At 44.8% G+C, this 23,136-nt stretch overlaps 1 protein-coding gene across 4 annotated transcripts in view; it reads left to right on the top strand.

Annotated features, from left to right (window-relative positions):
- LOC138761594 (receptor tyrosine-protein kinase erbB-4-like) overlaps positions 1-23,136 on the top strand; it is a 910,121-nt gene that overhangs the window by 589,213 nt on the left and 297,772 nt on the right. For all 4 annotated transcript variants that reach the window (XM_069933967.1, XM_069933965.1, XM_069933966.1 and 1 more), the window contains 4 exons: positions 958-1,071; positions 4,244-4,370; positions 15,630-15,703; positions 20,350-20,440. In XM_069933967.1, the coding sequence (XP_069790068.1) occupies positions 958-1,071; positions 4,244-4,370; positions 15,630-15,703; positions 20,350-20,440 (406 nt within the window). The remainder of the gene's footprint in view (positions 1-957; positions 1,072-4,243; positions 4,371-15,629; positions 15,704-20,349; positions 20,441-23,136) is intronic.

Raw genomic sequence — 23,136 nt, forward strand, 5'->3', positions numbered from 1 at the left:
TATTAGCGCAAGGCAATTACAGCACCACCAACTCGGATTCAATTCCGGTGCTGACTGTAAGGAGTTTGTATGTTCTCCTTGTTTCCTCTGGGTGCTCTGGTTTCCTCCCACTCTCCAAAATGTATGAGGGTTATAGCTAAAGTGAGGTATTTAGGCAGGACGAGCTCATGGGGGCTAAAGGGCATATGACCACACTAGACGTCCAATTTGAAATGTCCTGATCTTTCACAATGATTTTTCTACCTGAGAAAACAGGGAGAGCCACAGGGACGTGACACTCCAGCTGTGCATCAGCTACAAGCTAATATATCAGGTACTAGCCTAGACTGGAGGAAGTCTCCAAGGCTGGCACGGTTAGTGTAGGGTGACGTGGATAGCAAGATGCTGTTAGAGGGCCAGCGGTCTGGGTTCAAATCTGCCGCTACGTGCCAAGTGTTTGTACGTTCTCCTCCATGACCTGCGTGGATTTTCACCAGGTATTCCGGTTTCCACCCACCCCCCAAACACCTACGGGGTTGATAGGTTAATGGGGTGTAATTGGGTGGCACGGGCTGTATGTCTAAATGAATGAATGAATTAAATTCTGCACTAAAACACACATTGGTGGCAAAGGGTAGAAAATGTGATGTGGGAGCTTCCCCTTACATTTTGAAGACATAAGATCATGAGACAACAGAACTGATGGCCAAGACTGAATGAACTGGGGACAGGATGTGCAGACTGAATAGTGGGCAGAAATCTGCAACAGTGTGTGGTTTTGGACACAGATGGAGGAAAGTCACTTGAGGTGGAAGCACATTGAGATCTTGGGTGTCGTCTCTCTGGTTTTTAGTCAGATGGGAGAAGCAGGGGCAGACAGTTGAGTGATGGTTGATCTACTTCTTCTTCCTCTGAATTTGTTGAGCAATGGGTTCGAATACAATGAATGTCCTGAGCCATCCACTCTCCCCCCTGCAGATAACTTTGTGGTGGATCACAGCTCCTGTGTACGAGCATGCCCAAGCAACAAGATGGAAGTGGAAGAAAATGGAATCAAAGTATGTAAACCCTGCACGGACATCTGTCCAAAAGGTAACACCCACTTAGTTGTATCTCCTCCTACCTCATTCCTCCATTCGAAATCACCAACGTTCCTTCGCCTGCATCATTGTGAAGTTCCTGTGAAAATGATAATTAAGCTGAAATAAATCCCTTCAAAACCCGGCTCTCCTTTTTCCAGAAACCACTGACTCCCCCACCAGGGTACGTACGTATGGTTGTGGATCCACCCAACCGAGACATTTACGTTTTTGAGTAAAGAGTGATTCAGTTATCTAAGTCCTAAGCCCAGTGGTGCATTGATGTGACTGTCACAAGGATACAAGTCAATAGGAGCAGGTCAATGGGACCACCCTTCCATTGGCACCAGACCTCATCACTTCTGCATTAGGTCCTCATTGCCTGGTTGGTGGGAATAAAAGGATCTCATTCTGCTTGGATACTCGTTACCAGTGGTGTTCCACAGCAGTCATTGTTGGGCCCACTTCTTTTTACATTATATAGAAATAATTTAGATTAAGGAATAAGACGCCTTTGACTAAATTTGCGGGTGACATAAAATAGGGGGTAGATGGTGCTGAATGACACTGAAAGGCTCCAGAGAGGCTTGGATAGATTAGGACAACGTGCAAAGAAGGTGGCAGGTGAAATACAATGTTGGAAGGTGTAGGGTCATGCACTTTGGTAGAAGAAATAGACGGGCCAACTATTATTTAGCTGGGGAGAAAATTCAAAATTCGAAATTAATCCTGTAGGTTAACCTCCCCAAGTTGAATTGGTGGTGAAGGCAGTGAATGCAATGTTGGCATTCATTTCTAAAGGTACACCATACAAGAGCAGGGATGTAACATTGAGAATCTATAAAGCATTGGTGAGACCTCACTTGGAGTACTGCGTACAGTTTTGGATGCCTTATTTTAGAAAAGATGTCCTGGTGTTAGAGAGGGTTCAGAGAAGATTTACTAGATTGATAACAGGAATGAAAGGGTTAGCATATGAGGAATGTTTGTCGACTCTTGGACTGCACTCTGGAGTACAGAAGGATGAGAGGTGAACTCATCAAGGCATTTCAAATGATGAAAGGCCTGGATGGAATAGACTGGCAAGGATGTTTCCCATGGTAGACGAGTCTAGGACAAGAGGGCATGACTTCAGGATAAAAAGGCATCAATTTGAAACAGAGATGAGGAAACTTTTCTGTAGTCAGAGGGTCATGAGTCTGTGGAACTTGTTGCCACAGGTGACTGCGAAATGGAGTCATTGGGTATATTTAAGGAAGAGATTGACAGGTATTTGATTAGTCAGGACATCAAGGGTTATGGGGAGAGGGGCTGAGTGGGAGGATGGATCAGCTCATGATTTGAATGGCAGAGTAGACTAGATGCCCAATGGGCCTACTTCCACTCCTATATCTTGATCTTGTGATTTCAAGATCTTTTAAAAGTCTACTTTAATACCTCAAGTCTCTACAACCTTCCAGATTGAAGAGTTCCAGAGGTTCACTGGGATCTACTCAATGAAATTCCTGAATCAACCACCACCTCCCCCCCCCCACAAACAATTCTCAGACTCCCAATTGTGTCCCCTCATGGAAACATCTCAGTATTTAGAGCATGGAAGAATAAGGGGAGATTTTCTAGAGGTATTTAAAATTATGAGGTGGATAGACTGAGTAAATATAGATAGGCTTTTTTTCCATTGAGGATAGGTGAGATACAAACCAGAGGTCATGGGTTAAGAGTGAAAGGGGAAAAGTTTAGGGGGAACACGAATGGGAACTTCTTCACACAGAGAGTGGTGGGGGTTTGGAAACGAGCTTCCAGCTGAAGTGGTGAATGTGGGCTCAATTTTAACAATTAAGAAGCATTTGGACAGGTACATGGATGGAAGAGGTGTGGAGGGACATGGACTGAGTGCAGGTCAGTGGGACTAGACGAAAAAAATGGTTCGGCCCAGATTAGAAGGGCCAAAGGGGCCTGTTTTGGTGCTATAATGTTCTAAGGTTCTATCTATGCTGCCTTATCCTCACAGGATCCAATGTGCTTCAATAAGACACCCCTCACTCTCACAAAGTCCAAGAGTCTAACGCAGGTGATGGTGCTAAATTAGCCTCTTGTGACATGGGGATGAGGGGGGGTTAGTAATTGGGTGGGAAGACCATACCTTCTCACCAAGCAGTGAATTACTCATTAACAGCTTGTAGACCAGTAAATGGATAGGCAAGGGTTGGAGGGATAATGATCAAGAGCTGGCAACTGGGACCAGTTTAGTTGGCATGGATGAGTGGGGCCGTAGGGTGTGTTTAGCACCATGATTCTATGGCAGGTGCACAGATGGGCTCCAGGTGCGGACAGACACAGTGACAAGCTGAAGCAAGTTCGAACATGGGCCACCAGGTGTAGGTGAATGGAGCTCAGGGTAGAACAGGTCAGAGTTTTCTGGCAAGGAATCGTTGAAGCAGGTTCATCCCAGCCGAGGCAGGAAACTGGTGAAGTTGGTGACCATGATCCTGGCAAGGGAGACAAAAGCTGGGCCCAGGTTCCTGCTCCTGAGGCAACTAATGAACTGTCAGAGGAAAGCAGATGTAGTGAGGATTAGAGGGGTTTGGCATTGGCAAGAATGACAAGTTGGCAAGGAAGAATAGATTTGGGGACGGGTGCTTTTGTGCAAGAGTTGATGCCTTTTGAGCATAAAATAGAGGGAAGAAAGTAAATGTAAGATGAACAACAGTCAGAAGATGCAATAAATTAAAATCCTTCACTTTGGCAACTTGAGCAAAAACTTTGGAGATCTGCATGCGATAGCTAAACCTAAAGAAGGCAGCAAATTTGAGGATAAGCAGTTTCGACATCTTGAGATAAATGTTGGGACTAAGATTGCTCCTGACACTTGTAGCCGCGAGAGACCCGACTTCATTCCCAGCCTCCAGTGCTGTCTGGGTGGAGCCTGGACACTCCCATCAGTGACTGATGAGCTATTCCTGGGTGCTCTGGTACCCTCCCACAACCTAAAGTCTGGTGGGTCAACCGGCCGCTGTCAGTGCTCCCCTTGTAGAAGGAGCTGCAGGAGGAAATGCCCCTGGGTGCTGACACAGGCTCGACGGGTTAAATGGCCTCCTTCAGTGGTGTTGAAGGTAAAGCTTTCCTGTGTACTTTGTGTCCAAGCACTTCAATCTGTACACATCCTGCACTCTCACTTTTCACAGGTTGTGATGGCATTGGAACCGGTAGTTTGCAGATGGCAAAAACCGTTGACTCGAGTAACATTGGCAAGTTTGCAAACTGCACCAAGATCAACGGAAACCTTATCTTCCTCATTACCGGCATTGAGGGGTGAGTACCACTGTGGCCCTGGCTTAAGCCTCATCCCGGGTTGGGGGGTGTGGCTTGCACAAATTACCATCTGACTGTACATGCACACCCAGACAAAACAGCTTTTCACACATGCATATGCAATACACAAGACATAACAATCACATAAACACATAAAGATAGAATATAAAATGCATACAATATATAAATATTTTGGAATAATTTACTTGGTTCCAGGATTCTGTTCATCAATCTCACAGCCTGCGGGAAGAAGCAATTTCCCAGCATGGCAGTCCTGATTTTAGTGCTCTTATACCTTCTTCCTGATGTTAGTGGTTTACAGATCCTGTGTGATGAGTGGTAGGGATCATCAGTAACTTTTTGAGGCCTATTTAAGCAACGAGCCCAGTGGATGTCATCACTAGAGGAAAGAGAGACCCCAGTGATCTTCTCAGCCATTTTGATGACCTCCAGTCCGATCCTTTGCAGCTATTCTCCCACACAATGACGCAGCCAGACAGGACAGTCTCAATCGTGCTCCTGTAAAAGATTGTCAAGATGGGGGCCGGTAGCCTTGCCCTCCTCACCCTCCTCAGGAAGTGTCGGTGCTACTGCACCTTCCTGACTGATGAGGAGGCAAAGTTAGGTCTGTGAGACAGACACAGCCCAAGTGGTCGAAAGCTTCAAGTTGCTGTAAATCGAAAATAAAAACAGGGTCTGTGGCAACATTATAACAGCAACCCGGGTTCGAATCCACTGCTGTCTGTATTGGGTTTCTACGTTCTCCTCGTGACTGTGTGGGTTATCCCCAGGATGTTCCAGTTTCCTCCTATGTTCCAAGACATACGGGGTTGATAGGTAGGTTAACCTGGTGGCGCAGGTTGGCTTTCTTCTGTGCTGCAGCATTAAAATTTAAAACATTTTGAAAAACTTTAATGTTTAATGACAAGAATTCCCAGCAAGTCAGGAGAGAGTAGCAGGGCTACATTTCAGGTCGGTGACACTGGGAAAGTACAGCATCTGTTGTCTGCTTTAAGAGATGACAGCATTTGAAGCTTTTGACAAACAGTGCTCATGAAGGAAGGCTTCGCCTGAAGTGGTGGGTCATTTACTGCTTTAAATTGTCCAATTAAAAAAAAATTGGACATACAGCTCGGTAACAGGCCACTTTGGCCCATGAGCCCGTGCTACCCAATTACACCCAATTGAGCTACAGTTCCCGGTACATTTCGAATGGTGGGAGGAAGCTGGAGCCCTTGGGGAAATTCCACACAGACATGGGGAAAAGGCACAAAGTCCTTACAGATACTGGGGGATTTGGTCCCGATCGCTGGCACTGTAAAGGCATTGTGCTAACTGCTACACCAACTGTGCTGCCCCATCAATTATACCCACTAAATTAAACCCTTGGCACGTTACCTTGAATGTCTGAAGTTTCAAAAGAAGAGGTTCTTTGACCCTTGGGACCTTAAATAATGGCTCATCCCCTTTCTCATTACCACATTCCTCATTTCTCCCCAGACTCTTTGATGCCTTTTTTGTTTCAAACTTTCATCTGACATGTACTTCAGTAACCTGACCTGTGGTAGGCACCACTCTCCGAGTGGAGAACATTTTCCTCAGCTCAGTCCCAATTTTTTTTCCTCCATAAACCTGAGACTTCTCACCCTAACTGTCCCATCACCTTCCTTCTCAAACCAATGGGGAATATCCTCCCTTTGCCCATCTTGCTAAGTCAGAACTTTCTGTGTTTCCAATAAAATTCCTTTTCGTTCTTCCAACTCGAGGATCCGCATCAATACAGCCTCATTGTGTGCCAGCACTGACAGCCCAGGCAGGAATTACTAAGGTGGTTGGTTTCCATGGACGTTACAAGAGCAGTTCAACACTGTGGTGCTGCCACATGACATGATTGCGGATGAAATTCAAGGTTACATTTGGCCAGGAGTGGCATGAACGTGGGGAGGAATTGAATGTCAGCGGTACCCATCCAAGATCCTTCGACACATTACCCTCAAAAGGAAAACCAACCATTCTTTTCTGCTTTTACCCCTTGAATTGATCCCATGATATTAAGGCATGATATTTTCCTTTGAGTTGGTGGCATAGTTGGCACAGCGGTTAGCACCACGCCTTCACAGCACCAGCGATTGGGACTGGGGTTTGTATCCCACGCTGTCTGTAAGGAGTTCATACGTTCTCCCCATGTCTGCGTGGGCAGGGGGGTCTGGTTTCCATTGCGTTCCTGCATTGATGTTTCCAAATCCCATCCTCCACCCGAAGACATTGTAAACCGGAAATTAAATCATTACCCTTGAGCTTCATTTTTTTTTCTCTGGAAACAGAAATGTTGTATCAGCAAGCCAGTGATAACTCGGTATAGCTACATTTTAAATAGCCGAAGGCTCAGATTTTAAATGGCCTCTGACAGATTTCAGTCTTCAGCTACCAGGCAGGCAAATGGTGTAAAGGGCATTTCCTGTCATTCACCATGCACACACCATTCCCAGCCCGCTGAGCCAGTTACAGTTTTATGATGCAGAGATGGAAATTTGGAGGCAGTTCATCCCCGCAGTCAATACCTCCCTTGTTTAAGAAATGGTAGGAGCTTGAATTGATGGGCCTGGTTATGGCACAGGAGCCTGTGAGTGAATCTGACCACAAGCACTTGCAAAGCCTTTGGATCTCCTAACATTGAACTCTGCACCTGGAAATGAGATGCAGCTTTATATAAACACAATGTCCCGAAACAGAACAAACTGCTTTCCCTAAAGACAGAAAAAAGCTGGAGGAACTCAGCAGGTCACACAGCGTCCATCAGAGGTAGAGATATACAACTGACATTTCGGGCCTGAGCCCTTTTAACTGGAAGAAGCGCTCAGGCCTGAAATGTCAGTTGTACATCTTTACCTCTGATGGACGCTGTGTGACCTGCTGAGTTCCTCCAGTGTTTGGTGTTTATATTTCATTCATGGTGTCTGCAGATTTTTGTGTTTTGCTCCAAACTGCACTCCCTGCCTGAGCCAACCAAAATGATCAAACGATGTGATACACACCTTTCCAACACCAACATGTCGCCTTCATGCACTGCCAAACCGAAGCTACCCACAAATTGGATAAATAATGCCTTATATTCCATCTGGGCCCTCTCCAACCAAACAGCATTAACATCAACCTCCAATTTCCACTAGGCCCTTCCCTCATCACTCTCTCTTTCCCTATCCCTCTGTCTCCTTTCTTCCAGCTCCCCACCCCCTTCCTTTCCCCCTCCATTCAGAGAGCTAACCTCCCATCACCTCTCTTTTCTACCCTCCCACCTGTATCCACCTATGATCTCTTTCTTACCTGTTACCTTGTGCTCCTCCCTTTTCCCTTTCCTACCTCCTCTTCTTCTCCTCCATCCCCCCCCCCCCCCCCCCCACCACTGCTTTATTCAAGTGCCTGCCTGCTTTTAGCTCATACTTTGATGAAAGGGCTCAGGCCCAAAACATTGGTTACTTTTCACTGGATACTGTGTGACCCGTTGACCTTCCCCAGCATTTGACTCCTGCATCTGCAGACTCTCTTGTTTAACAACATATGATCGGTGCCCTCCGTACCCCTCATCTTTCTCCTGACAAGATTTTTTCGGTCCTGGTTTAACAACATTAGCCTGGGGCAGGAAATTGAAATGGGTTGCCACTAGGGGATCTGGGAGATCCACGCTTTTGCGGCAGACAGAGCCAAGGTGCTCAACGAAGCAATCTCCCAGGTAAACTACGAAAATCTGCAGACACCATGGTTTTTTTTTTCAATTTTTTATTTTTCACACCATAAATCACATTAACCATGATACACACTTTTTCCTTTTCACACATATACAGTGCCATTTTCTCCCCCACCCTCCCTCCTCCCATCCCACCCTCCCTACCTCCCCCCTCCCGTCCATTTAAGGTACAAAATCTATGATACATTAAACCAGTCAGGCAATGTTGTCATTCAATAAAAATACACCAGAAATTCCACTGAGTCCATTCTTTTCATTTCCTTTTCCTTCCGTTAACTTAGGTAGTGATTGTCCCCGGTAGGTTTTCGCTATTGTGTTTCATGTAAGGCTCCCATATTTGTTCGAATATTTCAATATTATTTCTTAAACTATATGTTATTTTTTCTAATGGAATACATTTATTCATTTCTATATACCATTGTTGTATTTTCAAATTATCTTCCAATTTCCAGGTTGGCATAATACATTTTTTTGCTACGGCTAGAGCTATCTTAACAAATCTTTTTTGTGCATCCTCCAAATCAATTCCAAATTCTTTGTTTTTTATGTTACTTAGGAGGAAGATCTCTGGATTCTTTGGTATATTGTTTTCTGTTATTTTATTTAATATCTGATTTAGATCTTCCCAAAATTTTTCTACTTTCTCACATGTCCAGATTGCATGAATTGTTGTTCCCATTTCTTTTTTACATCGAAAACATCTATCAGATACTGTTGGGTCCCATTTATTTAACTTTTGAGGTAGACACTATGGTTAAAGTAAAACCACAAGCTAGAGAAACTCAGCAGGTCAAACAGTGACCTTTATAAAGCAAAGATAAAAAATACATAACTGATGTTTTGGGCTTGAGCCCTTCATCAAGATATGGAAAAATGTTGGCAGGCTTCCGAATAAAAGAGTGAGGTGTGGTCGGAAAGGCAAGAGGTGATAGATGGAGAAAGGAGGGAGGGGGCAGCAGCGATCAAGAGGAGGAGGGATGGCTGGGTGAAGGGAGGGAGGAGAACTGGGAAGGGGGAAGAGGAGAGCAGGTTATCAGAAACTACTGGCTGGAGAGAGCCCAGAGAGAAAATCAGCTGTTGTTCCTCCACTTTGTAGATGGTCTTGGATAGACATGTGAGTATAGGAGTGTGACACAGAGCTGAAATGGTTGGCTTCTGGGAAGTCTCTGTCACTGGTATGGATGGAGTGAAGGTGCTCAGTGAAGTGATCTCCCAATCTGCACCCAGTCTCTCCGATTTAGAGAAGGTCAATCTGCGTCCAGTTTCTCCAATGTAGAGGAGACCATGACGGAAGCACCAGATGCAGTAGATGACTCCTGCAGATTCACAAGTGAAATGTTGCTTCACTTGGAAGGAGTGTTTGGGGCTCCGAATGGTGGTGAGGCTGAAGGTGTGGGCTCAGGTATAGCGCTTCCTGCAGTCACCGAGGTGGGTGCCAAAGGGGCAATTGGTGGGAAGAGAGGAGATATTGGTTCCTGATGAAGGTGGAGAGGAGCAGTGAAGATGTGCCAGGTGTAGGGATCACTTAGTAGTACCAGATGGATTAGATGACCCCTGAAGGTATCTGGCAATGTTCTCATGCACTATCAGACTTCCAATGTGGTTTCTTCTGCATCTGAGAGACTGGACGCAGGCTGAGAGATAACTTTGTAAAACAAATCTTTGTAAAGTAAATCTTAGGGATTTCCCATTGACAACCCACTTTAATTCTCTTGCCAACATGTCTTTCCACGGCCACATGCAATGCCAGTCTGAGATTACCCGCAAATTGGAGGAACAACACATCATATTCTGCCTGGGCACCCTCCAAACAGATGACATTAATATTGCATCTCCAGTTTCCGTTAGCACCCTCACCATCCATCCTTGGGTCTCCTTTCCCCAGCTTTATGATCACAGAGCCACCCACTCGCTGAGCAATTCTCACCATTCCTCTCCTGTCCTATCAGTTATCACCTTTTAGTCCCCCTGCCCTTTTTCCCCCTTCTCTCCAGCCTTTTAATTCAGGCACATGCCTGCTTTTTATTCATACCTTGAAAAAGGACTCAGGCCCGAAACGTCAGTGACATATCTGAATCTCCTATGCATGCTGTGAGACCGGCTGAGTTCCCCCAGCATTTCTGTGTTTTTAATTACAATCACAGTGCCTGCAGACTTCTGGGTTTCGCTCAATTTCAAACAGTTATTTGGATGTGGAAAGGGGTTTTCCATCTGCAGGAGGGGCGATGGCCTGTGTTCCTTCATTCTGCTGACTGGGGCAGAGGTAGCATTGAGATGCAGCAGGTTGTACCAATGCCTCATGCTCCAGAGACCCGGCTATCATTATTGACCCGAGTGGCATTTGCATGTTCCCTCGGTGACCAGTTGCTCAGGTTGCAGCCCACATCTCAAGGACTTGCCACTCTAGATTCATGGGGCCACACTGAAAAACCTACTGGTGCAGATGAAAGGAGAGGGGAACGAGACTGAGAGTATTGCTTCTCAGGAAATCACCATTGACCCAATCGGGTGAGATGGTCTGCTTGTTTAACCCAGAGAAGGCATTTTCCCACTAGAATTTGGATTGCATATGATCTCTTCTTTGGGGGGAGGGGGTAAAATGAGGGTCAAAATGTGGAGAAGAATTGTCTTCCTCAACTTCCAATAGTTCTTTGGTTCGCTCTCCAAGGCCTCTGTCTGTCAGTGACCACCCTTGAGGCATCTCTGCAGATATGTGGCATTGGGTGGCTAATTTACATATTTCATATCCTCTGAGAAAATCAGTTTAATAGGTTACAAAGCCACTTGGTTAAATAGGGTTGAAAGAAGACCCTTTACATTCATAACACAGTATCATCAGGAAGGAGGTCCAGGAGTGTTAAAATCGGGACAACCAGGCTGGGAAATAAGATCTTCTTGCAGGCGATGAGACTGATGAATTCTGTAACCAAGTAAATCATTCCTAAATGTTTATCTATATTTATTTTACATTATATCTTTATGTGTTTCTGTGATAATTGTATGCTGTGTAATGGGTGTGTATGAGTGTGCACCGTGGTCTGGAGAACGTTGTTTTGTCTGGTTGTTTTTGTACAGTCTGATGACAATAAACCTGAAGTTAAAAAAAAATGTTGTTTAAAACATTTTAAACTGTAGTAAAACTTTTGGAAGATGGATTTGTAATGTTAAAGGAACATTTAATTGCCACATTGTTATTTGTGAATGATAACCAAATACATTTTAGTTCCACAGGGCTGGTGAGTTTGGTGAAGTTTTCAAAAATTAACCTATCCTTTGGGAAAAGAGTGTTTCCTTCCATACATTTGGCAAGGAGATATTTTGTCAAATTTTCCCCCCTTGATATGGTTGTATGGCAGAAAGAAGGCCATTCATCCCATTGAGTGCATGCCAGCTCTCCCAATCTTTCACTAATTTCACTGCATCCGACAGGCCCATTAATGCCAACTCATGAAACAAGTTTGAGATGTACGTTGAAAGGTCTTGGAGAAATATAGCTTAGGCATAACCTCCCTTGCCATATCCTGCTGGCCAGCTGCCATACACCATGGTTCTATAGAAATGCAGCCCAATTGTAACATTTGTAGTTGAGTAGAACTATCCAGAGCTGATGGGTCAAGCAGTTCAGCAGTAAGAGCACGATAAGATTTACCATAGGACATGAGACATAGGAGCAGAAATGGGCTATTCAGCCCATCAAGTCTGCCCCTCATTCAATCATGAGCTGATCCATTTTCCCACTCAGCCCCACTGCCTGGCTTTCTCCCCATAACATTTGATGCCCTGGCTAATCAAGAACCTATAAATCTTTGTCTTAAATACACCCAAAGACTTGACTTCCACAACCAGCTGTGGCAACAAATTTCACAGAGTTACCATCCTCTGGCTAAAGGAATTTCTCCATATCTCTCAATCCTGAATTTGGGCCTTCTTGTCCAAGAATCCAGCCATTCTCCACAGGAGCACTATGGCTCCCCCACCCCCCCCCCCCCCCCCCGCTCCCCCGGGGTCCACAGCAAATTTAAGTAAAACCCTTGTTTTTGTTTTTGGGGCAGCATGGTTGGTGTAGCAGTTAGTGCAGTGGCTTTACAGCGCCAGCGATCAGGACCGGGGTTCAAATCCCGTGCTCCCTGTCAGGAGTTTTTACGTTCTCCCGGTGTCTGTGTGGGTTTTCCCTGTGGGTTCCAGTTTCCTCCCACCATTAGAAACGTACTGGGGGTGTAGGTTAATTGGCTGGCACAGACTGGTGAGCCAAAATGACCTGTTAGTATGTCTAAATTTAAATTTGTTTTCTTTTCACCTCACATAGAATGCATATTTGTTTTGTTATTTTATGTATTCGGTAGATGATGAGTACAGAAGAAACCAAAATGGCTGCTTCACAGGGAAGGGGCTCATAAATTTTGAGCAGAGTCTTGGGTGGGGGGCTATAGCCAAAATAAAATGGTTGAGAATGGCTGTCCTAGACTCTCCCACCATGGGAAATTAGCCTTTCCATATCTACTTTGACCATGTCTTTCAACATTCAAAATGTTTTAATAACATTTCACCCCCACCCGCCACCCCAAATTCCAGGCCAAGAGCCATGGATTCTTGTTTCGGCTGTTGGCCATGCATCAGGAATGGTCAATACACAGGAGCAAGTCCCTTCAGCACCAGGGAAGCTAGCTCAACTACAGCCACGGTGTAAATTAAATGCCAATTTTCCACCATACTCTTACTCAAATTGCATGTTGTCAGGTGGAAAAGGCTTGTCTCAAGGGCTGTCAAGGCTATTGATCACGTTTTGCAAGCTTTCTGAATGGCATTAATGATCCTTGTTGCCACTCAAATGCACCCAACAAACAATTAACAAATGTGTGTGAGATGTTTCCACTGAACAGGTTTCAGGTCCAAAAGGTTGCTTGTCGAGGGCAATTGTTTCATGATGAAATTGTCTTCAAATTCCCCAACACATGACAGTGATGCAGCCACAATATACCAGGAAAGTAGTTTGCAACCTCCTCCTCAACACATTATGTTACATGTAGAGACTGGCTCAGATTCAGCAATCTGCAGCTACAGGTGCTTAGACAGTTTAATAAATGTCGATCACAACTTAACACTCATTATCATCCAACTGTATGCATGCAACCAAATGAAACGTTGTCTCTCTGGACCACAGTGTATGCACATATACATGCACAGACCAAAATAAACTCACGCACATATATGCATAAATCTTAGTTATTTTTCTCATTTCATTAGGAGGAGACCTAAGGTTACAGGATAGAACCATAGAACATTACAGAACAGACACAGGTTCTTTGGCCCATTTAGCCTGTGCCAAACTATTATTCTGCCTCGTCCGACTGACCTGCACCTGGACCATAGCCCTCCCTACTCCTCCTATCTATGTATCCATCCAAATTTTTCTTAAATGTCTAAATGGAGCTTGAATCCAGAGGGCAGCTGGTTCCACACTCTCATAACTCTCTGCATGAACAAGTCCCCCCCCAAATGTTCTCTTTTACCCTGAGTCCAAGTTTCTTTGCTTTTTGTGTCACCCAACCTCAGCGGAAACAAGCCTGCTTGCACTTGCTCTATCTGTGCCACTCAGCAATCTCAAAGCGTGCGGGAAGAAACCAATTCCCAGCCTGGCAGTTCAGATTTTGATTCTCCTGTACCTCCTTCCTGATGGTAGTGGGTCAAAGATACTGCATGATGGATGGAAAGAGTCCTCAATTATTCTTTGAGCCCTATTTAAGCAACACTCCTGGTGAATGTGGTCAACAGGGAAAAGGGAGACCCCAGTGATCTCGGTTGTTTCAATAGAGAATTAAAGAATGAATAATTCATCAGAGGGAGATGATCATGAGAGATGACAAGGGGAGGATCAGACACAAGAGAGTCACGAGAGACTACAAATGCCAAAATCTGGAGCAGAAAACAAATAAACTGCTGGCAGAATTCAGCAGGGCACCCAGCATCCATGGAAGGGACAAACAGTCGAGGTTTCAGGCCGAAACTTGCTTTAGTCTTGAAGACGGGATTCGACCTGAGACATCAGCTCTCCATTTTCTTTGTGGTCACACTGCTATGAATGGTGCTTTGCAGAGACAATTGAATCACACCACTTATTCATGGCGAGTGTGCTTTGTTTGACTGTTTCCTGTGCACGGCCGGGAACCCAAAGCTCCCAGAGCTACAAGGGAGATGTTGCAATCAGATTCAGATTTAGATTTATTGCCAGAGTACATACATGACATCACATACAACCCTGAGATTTTTCTGTGGGTGAGGTAGAATTACCTCTTATTGGTTGTGCAAAACAAAAACTGCACTCAATATATAAATGTAAACAAATAAAGAAATGTAAACAAACCATGGAATACAGAGGGAGAAAATGAAACCAATTCCTGATGACAGATAAGGCTTTCCTTTCAGTGTTTCAGCCTCACTATTCCCCTAGACGGCTCTGCACCCCTGCAATTGGGGTCGAATGAGCATCACTCCATCAAGAGAGGGAGGCTTCCATCTTCCCCCTGGGATTCCATTCGAAACCTTTCTTTCTCTCTCCCCCTGCCACCGTGACCTTGGTCCAGTGTTGCTTCAACTGGGATGGAAGTTTGCCTCCCCTGCTCCCCATCTGCCAGAATTTACCTTTCATGCTCACATGCAGGGTAAATCCCCTGCACACCACCACCAGACCTCGGTCCCTCCAAGGGTTTGTCGACATCTTGCACTTTCCAAAGTCTCTTTCTAAATGGTGTTATAACCAGAGAAACAGATTAAAGCAGCTTAAAAAAATAAATTATTTCCAGATAAGAGAACTATTTATAAACACATTTAACTATAAATTAATTAAATATTAATTAAAAAACAAACTATTTTCTGTCTTGGTCAGTGACTCATTGTTGTGACCAAGGGATAGATCAAGGATCTGCCCACAGATCTGGTGCCTGATTTGGGACAGGAAGGGGGTGGGGGGGGGGGGGAAATCAATCTCACCTTACCTCCCCAGCACATAGTTCTGCCTTGTGTCTCGTGGTGAGCGGGTATGAACACAGCCACCAAACTGTTTGCCACCAAACTGGCACCATGACCTAGCCTGGTTACTGCCCAGTGGCTTGGTTACAATGTTGGATCATTCTTGACAGTGGTTCTGTTTGATGGTGTGGGTTGCCAGCAATGGGATAAGCAGTAGATCAGTACAAGCTATGGAAACAGGCACTAAGATGGAATGTTAGTGATGGATTCAACAGATAATTGGAGCCCCACAGTGAAGTGACCAAGTTCACAGCTTCACGGAGTAGTGCTGAAAACAGCACCTCTTCAGTCCACAGCATCTCTTTTCGTGCATAAAGTCATGGAAGGCCATCAACTCTTCACCAAACACCACCACCCACCTGCAGCCTAGGGGCGATCTACTGTGGCCATTTACTCGGCCTACCCACACCTTTTTGCGATGTCAGAAAGAAAATTGGTCTTTTCACTGAGGTGACAGTTTTACTAAGACAGCTGTTCTTTCTTACCAGGGACCCCTATCACAACATCGAGGCCTTGGATCCAAGAAAACTGAACGTCTTTCAGACAGTTCGAGAGATAACAGGTAGTGAACATTTATAGACTTGTGCGATACAGTCAAGCTCCATTTACCGTAAAAAGTAATGCCTTTATAAAAAAAAATTAATATTTAAAATTTAATTTACATAAATTTAAATTATTAAATTTTTATTTAAACTTTTGAAGATGAACCCCACCAGCTCAACAATTTTCTCCATGGGAAAGCATCTCATTGATTATTTAATCCATTTAGAGGGACACTTTCTCTGATAACACTAGACAACAAAAAGGTTGAAAAAATGGGGATTATGATAAAAAACTTCAAGATAAACACAAAGATAATTTCAGATTTGCTCTATCATGTCAGAAGTTGGAGAAACATTACATTAACTTTTATTGAATTTAGCATGCTTAATCACTTAATGATGCTGACACATTAGAACTATGGAACCATAGAACACTACAGCACAGAAAACAGGCCATTTGGCCCTTCTAGTTTGTGCTGAAACATCATTCCACTAACCACTCCATAACCCACTGACCTGCACCCATTCCATAACCCTCCAGACCTCTCCCATCCATGTATCGGGCCAATTTATTATTAAAACGTAAGAGTGAGCCCTTATTTACCAAGTCAGATGGCAGCTCGTTTAATGTTCCCCCTAAATCTTTTCCTTTTCACCCTAAAGCCATATCCTCTTGTATTTATCTCTCCTAATCCAAGTGGAAAGAGCCTACTCACATTTACTCTGTCTATCCCCCTCATAATTTTGTGAACTTCTATCAAATCTCTCCTCATTCTTCTGTGCTCCAAGGAATAAAGTCCTAACCTTTTTAATCTTTCCCTGTAGCTCAAGTCCTGAAGTCCTGGCAACATCCTACTAATTCTTCTCTGTACTCTTTCAATCTTACTGATATCCTTCCTGTAGTTTGACGACCAGAACTGCACATAATATTCCAAATTTGGGCTGTCTTATACAACCTCACCATAACATCCCAACTCCTGTACTCAGTACTTTGATTTATGAAGGTGAAGATGCCAAAAGCTCTCTTTACGACCCTATCCACTCTCAGGGTATTATGTATCTGTATTCCCAGATCCCTTTGTTCCTCCTCACTCCTCAGTACCCTACTGTTTACTGTATATGTCCTACTTTGATTGGTCCTTCCAAAATGCAACATCTCACGCTTGTTTGCATTAAATTCCATTTGCCATTTTCTGGCCCATGTTTCCAGTTGGTCCACATCCCTCTGCAAGCTTTGAAAGTCTTCCTCGCTGTCCACAATGCCCCCATTATTAGTGTCGTCAGCAAACTTGCTGATCCAATTTCCCACATTATCATCTAGATCATTGATATAGACGACAAACAACAATGGTGCCAGCACCAATCCCTAAAAATGTTTTTCCCCCAGATATTCCTTTGTACTCAGCATTTAATGCCTCTCATGTCACTGTCCATCAATAGTCAGCCAGCATCGATGGATTCCATTTGCTCTGTGTGGTGAAACCACTATTGTATATGTAAATGACATGATGTTTCCTGGTTGACCCTGCTCTCAATGGCCGACTCATGACTCCTCCCCTTTCTCCCCCATAAAGGTTGTCAATGCCACAAGCCTGCCCCCAGTTCGAGTCCGGGTCAGGGTGAGCCAGCAACACAAGCGATGCTGTCCATCTCTTGCTAATAAAAGCCTTCGTTCCAATAATTTCATTCTTTGTGTAATTGACCGTGCATCAATCTGATACCACTTTTCCATGGTCACAATGTCCTGGTGAAAACTTTAACCCGATTTATCACTGATGGCACCAGGATCAGGAGGGAAAACGACCAAGTGCGGATGCAGAAATTGAATTTTCAAAGACACGCTGCACTTCATGTTTTTGTATCCCTGAAGAAGACTTAAAATACGACAGGAAATCACAGAAGTAGGTGATACATGATAGGAAAATGACAGGTGATTATCGTGATCAACAGTCCAAAATCCATAATATACACCCAAAAGTGTTCAAGAAGCAAAATCTTTGTATCCAGTAGAAATGGTCAACCACTGTAGCATTGCATTTTTCAAACTCGTTTCTTCAAAGTTCCAGCTTCTTTTTGAATTCTGTTTATCTTCCATAGTCTGGATATTTGAGCACTGTGATCCAGAGCAGCCATTCTCAATGGCCCTCCCCTTCCCCAAAACCCCTGGCCATTCAAATAAAAGCCTTATTTTCCTTTCATTGTACATAAATAGTTTTTGTTCTTTTATGTAATTGGTAGGAGAAAAAAAACAACTAAATCAGTGCTTCACAGGAAGGGAGCCAATAAACTGAGCAGAGTCCCGGGTTGGGGGGAGGGGGCATAGCCGAGAAATGGTTGTGTGTATCTGCCTTAGATCAATGCTACCTATTGTACAGATGTCTTTCACTTTAAGAACATGATGTGCCCTGAGTAAAACATGAAAATCTGCAGACACTGTGGTTGAAGTAAACACAATGCTGGAGAAACTCAGCAGGCCAAACAGCGAACTTTATGTAGCAAAGATCACCAACATTTCGGGCCTGGGCCCTTCATCAAGGTAGGAGCAAAATGCGGGCAGGTGCCCGAACAAAATGGTGGGGGGGAGGGGCAGAGGGAGGAGCACAGTCCCACAGGCAGGACATAATAGGTGGATGAGGGAATGAGGGAAGGGGAGTACACCGTCAAACAGGGGAAGCGAGGATGGCTCTGAATGGAGAGGGAAGGGGTGGAGAGCTGGAGGAATGAAAGGGATGGGGAAGAGAGGGAGATTGGGGAGTGGTCTAGCAGAAACCAGAGAAGTCGATGTTAAAACCATCCATTTAGAGAGTGGTCAGATGGAAAATTACGTGTTGTTCCTCCAATTTATGGGTAGTCTTGGTTTGACAATACATGAGGCCGTGGACAGACATCAGCACAGAGTGACACACAGAAATGAAATGGTTGGCCACTGGGAGATCCCAGTCACTGATGTGGATAGAGAGAATGTGCTCAGTGAGACGGTCTCCCATCCTCGTCCGTTCTCTCCGATTTAGAGAAGGCCCCGTACTGGATTATAGTAGATTACTCCCACAGATACCTGTGAAGTGTTACTTCACCTGGAAGGGCTGTGGAGCCCCGAATGTTGGTGAGGGAGTAGGTGTGGGCACAAGTGTGGAATGTCCTGTGGCCACAGGGGAAGGTGCCAAGGGGGTGATTAATGGGAAGGGATGAGTGGATGACTAATTTTCCGTCTTGGCACTCTACGATTCCTGATGGCCTATTCTCTGTTCTACTTCCCCAACTCTGTCTTCTTTCCTCCAGATCTCCACCCCCTTCTTTTCCCCCTCTATTCACAGACCCATCCCCCTTCCCCATTTGCTGCTGTGCCCTCCCTCCCTTATTTACCTATTACCTTCTACCTGTGGGCCTGTGCTCCTCCCCCTGCCCCGTCCCACCCATCATTTCATTCATACCTTGAGGAAGGGCGAAACCTTGGTGATATATCATCATCTTTGCAACATAAAGTCCGCTGTTTGACCTGCTGAGTTTCTCCAGCATTGTGTTTTCACTTTATTGTACCCTGAACTGAGTGTTTGCTTGCATCACTCAGTGTAAAGCCAGGAAGGTTTTAGCACAATCAGGAAGTTCCTAGCCTGTATTGTATGAGTCCCTTGAGAGGGATGGCAAGACTTCAAACATGACCAGGGGGGAGGGGATTTTGATATTATTGAGCAAGTCGGATGGAAAATTCCCAAGGCAATTAAAATAAATCATAATTTCCAAGCTAATGTCATGGCTCATCAGCGAGGCTACTCATTATCACCGTGTTTGGAAGAGCCCTACCTCTTTTAATAGGGAGGTGATGGATGTCAGGACCTTTGAGAGAGACAAGGTGTGTGTTTTACAAGAGAGGTTCAGTTCAGAAAGCTGTGAACATCAGGCATTCCCAAGTCAGGAGCAGGCTGTGGAGAATACTTTCATCCTGCTTAGGAGAAAGTTAAGGCTGGAAGCTCCCCCCACACCCGCCCCCCCCAACCCCCTGCCCCGCCACCTGCACAATCCAGCTGTGTGGATGAGCAAAAAGCTGAAGGCTCAGTAAAAAGAGCACGACAGGTTCAACTGGACCCAAACGCAGTGACAATTTACATCCGCGTTGGTGTGAATCTGGGAGTTGCTCCGTGACGGAGTACAATTCCATTGTGATTTTCAAGGACCATTGAAACAGGGTAAACTGCAGGTTAATGGGAAATGATTGGATGGACCTTTGATGGAGCATAATGGGCAAATCGACCTCCCTCTACACAGAAGTTTCCAGTGATCCTATTCAGCTCTTGAGTAAAACACACCACTTCATTGATTTTTCTCAAAGACATGCAGATAGAGGGACATAATCCACCATTCAACTGTCCATGTCAGCACAAAGGGAAACTTCCTTCCTCTCCTGCTGCTGCCTTTTGTACACTCACAGAGCTCTGTCACCCATTCACATGGCCAGATACTCCTCAAGTGGGCTATCTTGTACCACTGAATGTCCACTGACTTCCAATCCATCAGCACCATGACTCCGTCAGAGTCAAGACAGTAAATTACAAGCAGCATTGCTTATCGGGAAGAGATGTGGCAAGTTCCCAATGAAATGGTGCTGTCTAGTCTGTGAACAAACCTGCTACCTCAACAACCCAATGATTTTTCTTTCTTTCTTTGCTAGGATTTTTGAACATTCAATCGTGGCCAAAGAACATGACGGATTTTCATGTGTTTGCTAACCTGGTGACAATAGGAGGGCGGAGTTTGTACAGGTAAAGTAGATCTTTATTTGTTAATCTGATAAACCTCTGCATGATACCATCTTGGACCACGTCCTCGTAAAAGTGTTTTAATCCTGCCTCAGTAAATTCTAGCAGTGATAAATAGAATCATTCTCTCCAGGTGAAAGTGTCAAATACTGGAGGGCATGCAATTAGGGTGAGAGGAGTAAAGTTTACAGATGTGTGTGGCAAGTTTTCTTTCCCCCAAAGAATGTTGGGTGCCAAGAGCAGCGGTGGAAGCAGACATGATCCGAACATTGAACAGGCCATCAGATGGAGGAATTGTGGGTGAGTGACATATAGTCTAATTTGGCATCATGTTCGGCCCAAATGTCGATGACCAGATGGCCTGTTCATGTGTTGTTCCAGAACATAGACCATTACAGCACAGAACAGGTCCTTCAGCCCACAGTTTTGTGCTGACCAATGTATACCTACTCCACAAGAATCTTACCCTTCCCTCCCTCACTCCCATAACCCTCTATTTCTCTTATATGTCCTTACGGAAGCTAAGCAGGCACAGAACTAGGAACACCAGGGGCTGTAGGTTTCCATGAGGGGTGCTGGACAAAGTGGCCACTCTCTGTCTGCTTTACAGTAGACAAAAGATAAAAAATTTCATGTAGGTTACATTCTAAATGTAGTATTACATGAGTAATATAAATGTAGTATTGTTGCAGCCTCCCTGGCAATGCATTCCAAGCACCCACTACTCCATGTGTAAAACAACTTACCTCTGGACATCTCCCCTAAATGTTCCTCCATTCACCTTGCTATTTTCATCCCAGGAATAAGATGCTGGCTGTCCACCTTATCTAAGCCCCTCATGAACATTGTAGACCTCTATTAAATCACCTCTCATTCTTCGTCGTTCCAAAGACAGAAGTACCAGCTCTGTCAACCTTGCTCCCTAAGATGTGTTATCTAATCCAGGCAATATTCTGACAGTTTCCACAGCATCCTCTCTAAAGCACGTCCATTCTTCCTGTAATGACGCAACTGGAACTGTTTGCAATACTCCAAGTGTGGTCTAACCAGAGTTGTGCCACGTTACCTCATGGTTCTTGAACTCAATCCCCGAACTAATGAAGTCAGTCTAGCGTGTCTTCTTAACCACCTGCTCAGCAACCTTGAGGAACCTGTGGACCTGGATCCCAAGATCTCTTTGTTACCTCTGACAACTCCCCTAAACTTTCCTCCACTCACCTTAAGCATTTTTTCTCTGGTATTTGCTGCTCTAGTGAACGCCATCAATGGAGGAAGTGTAGGGGGATGTTTTGGAGTGGGTGGTGGTGAAGACATTGAGCTGGGATTGTGCTCAAGAGTCTCATAGTTTTGTAGGCCATTAAATGATTGGCCTTATATCAGTGGTCAGGAGCGGATAATGAGTGTCTGGTGAATGGATCATCGGCATTGAAAGGATTCATCCCTGGTCACAGGCACTAAACATGCCTCATAATCACATGTGTACCACCGACTCTGCTCCCACGATCTGATTCCACAGTGGGACTGAATGATAAAAGTGGAAGCTAATGTGCAACAATTCTTACCTCAAGAGGGATCAGCAAATTTTCCATCATAACAATGAGGTGGCTTCTGATCATTCTGAAGTCATTCTGTTTGTGAACAGTGAAGGTCTTCTGCTTTGTCTAACAGCAACTCTGAAACCTATTTGAGAGATGCCTACCCCTGAAGAAGTTCGCCTTTGCTCTCCGAAGGGAGTTCTGTGGGATTCTCTCTCACTGCGCCCCATCTGGAATCCCTCCTTCCTTTCTCCACCTATCATCTTCTTCCTTTACCACCACCCCCCTCCCCACTACCCTTTTGTTCAGATGCCTACCGGCATGTTCTCATACTTTGATGAAGGGCTCAAGCCCAAAATGTTGGTGATGTACTTTTCTTTCTCTGTCTGGCATACCTGCTGTGTGTTTGTACAACAGGACTTGTCGGTCATGATGCAGTGACACTCTCACTGCAGAGGGGACTGTGAGCAGTGTTAGTTTAACTCAAAATTCAAATTTATTGTCAGAGTACATGCACAACATCACATACAACCCTGAGTTTCTTTTTCCTGTGGGCAAGGGAGATTTTCTTAATGGTAGTACAAAAATTACACTCAAAAAAATGCTATGTATACAAAAAAGAGGAATGTAAATAAAGACATAAACAAAATGACTGTGCAATTCAGAAAAAGTAAATATTCAGTCATAAATAACATGTAACGTAAGAGTCCTTAATGAGTCTCTGATTGAGTTTGTCATTGAGGAGTCTGTTGGTGGAGGGGGAGCAGCTGTTCCTGAACCTGGTGGGGTGAGTCTTGTGGCACCTGTATCTCTTTCCTGATGGCAGCAGCGAGAACAGAGCGTGTCCTAGGCGATGTGGATCCTTGATAATTGCTGCTGCCCTCCGACGACAGTGTTCCCTGTAGATGTCCTCGGCGGTGGGGTGGGATTTACTCTGAAAATCTGAGGGAATTGCAAGCTATTGCTTTCATTGATTGTAAGGAGGGTATTCTCATCACCCCACACTCAATCTCGTCCTTGGGCTATTGTGCAAGCAGCCAGCATGCATGATTCAGCGCCAGGCCATGGGGACTGCAGGGAGAGGAGACGGCTACAGCCACATTCTGGCCATCAGATCCTGGCAGTACAAACAATTCCAAGCCAATACTTACCGGGGAGTGACAA

This window comes from Narcine bancroftii, chromosome 4 (assembly GCF_036971445.1).
Source record: "Narcine bancroftii isolate sNarBan1 chromosome 4, sNarBan1.hap1, whole genome shotgun sequence".
In the NCBI taxonomy this organism is placed as follows: domain Eukaryota; kingdom Metazoa; phylum Chordata; class Chondrichthyes; order Torpediniformes; family Narcinidae; genus Narcine; species Narcine bancroftii.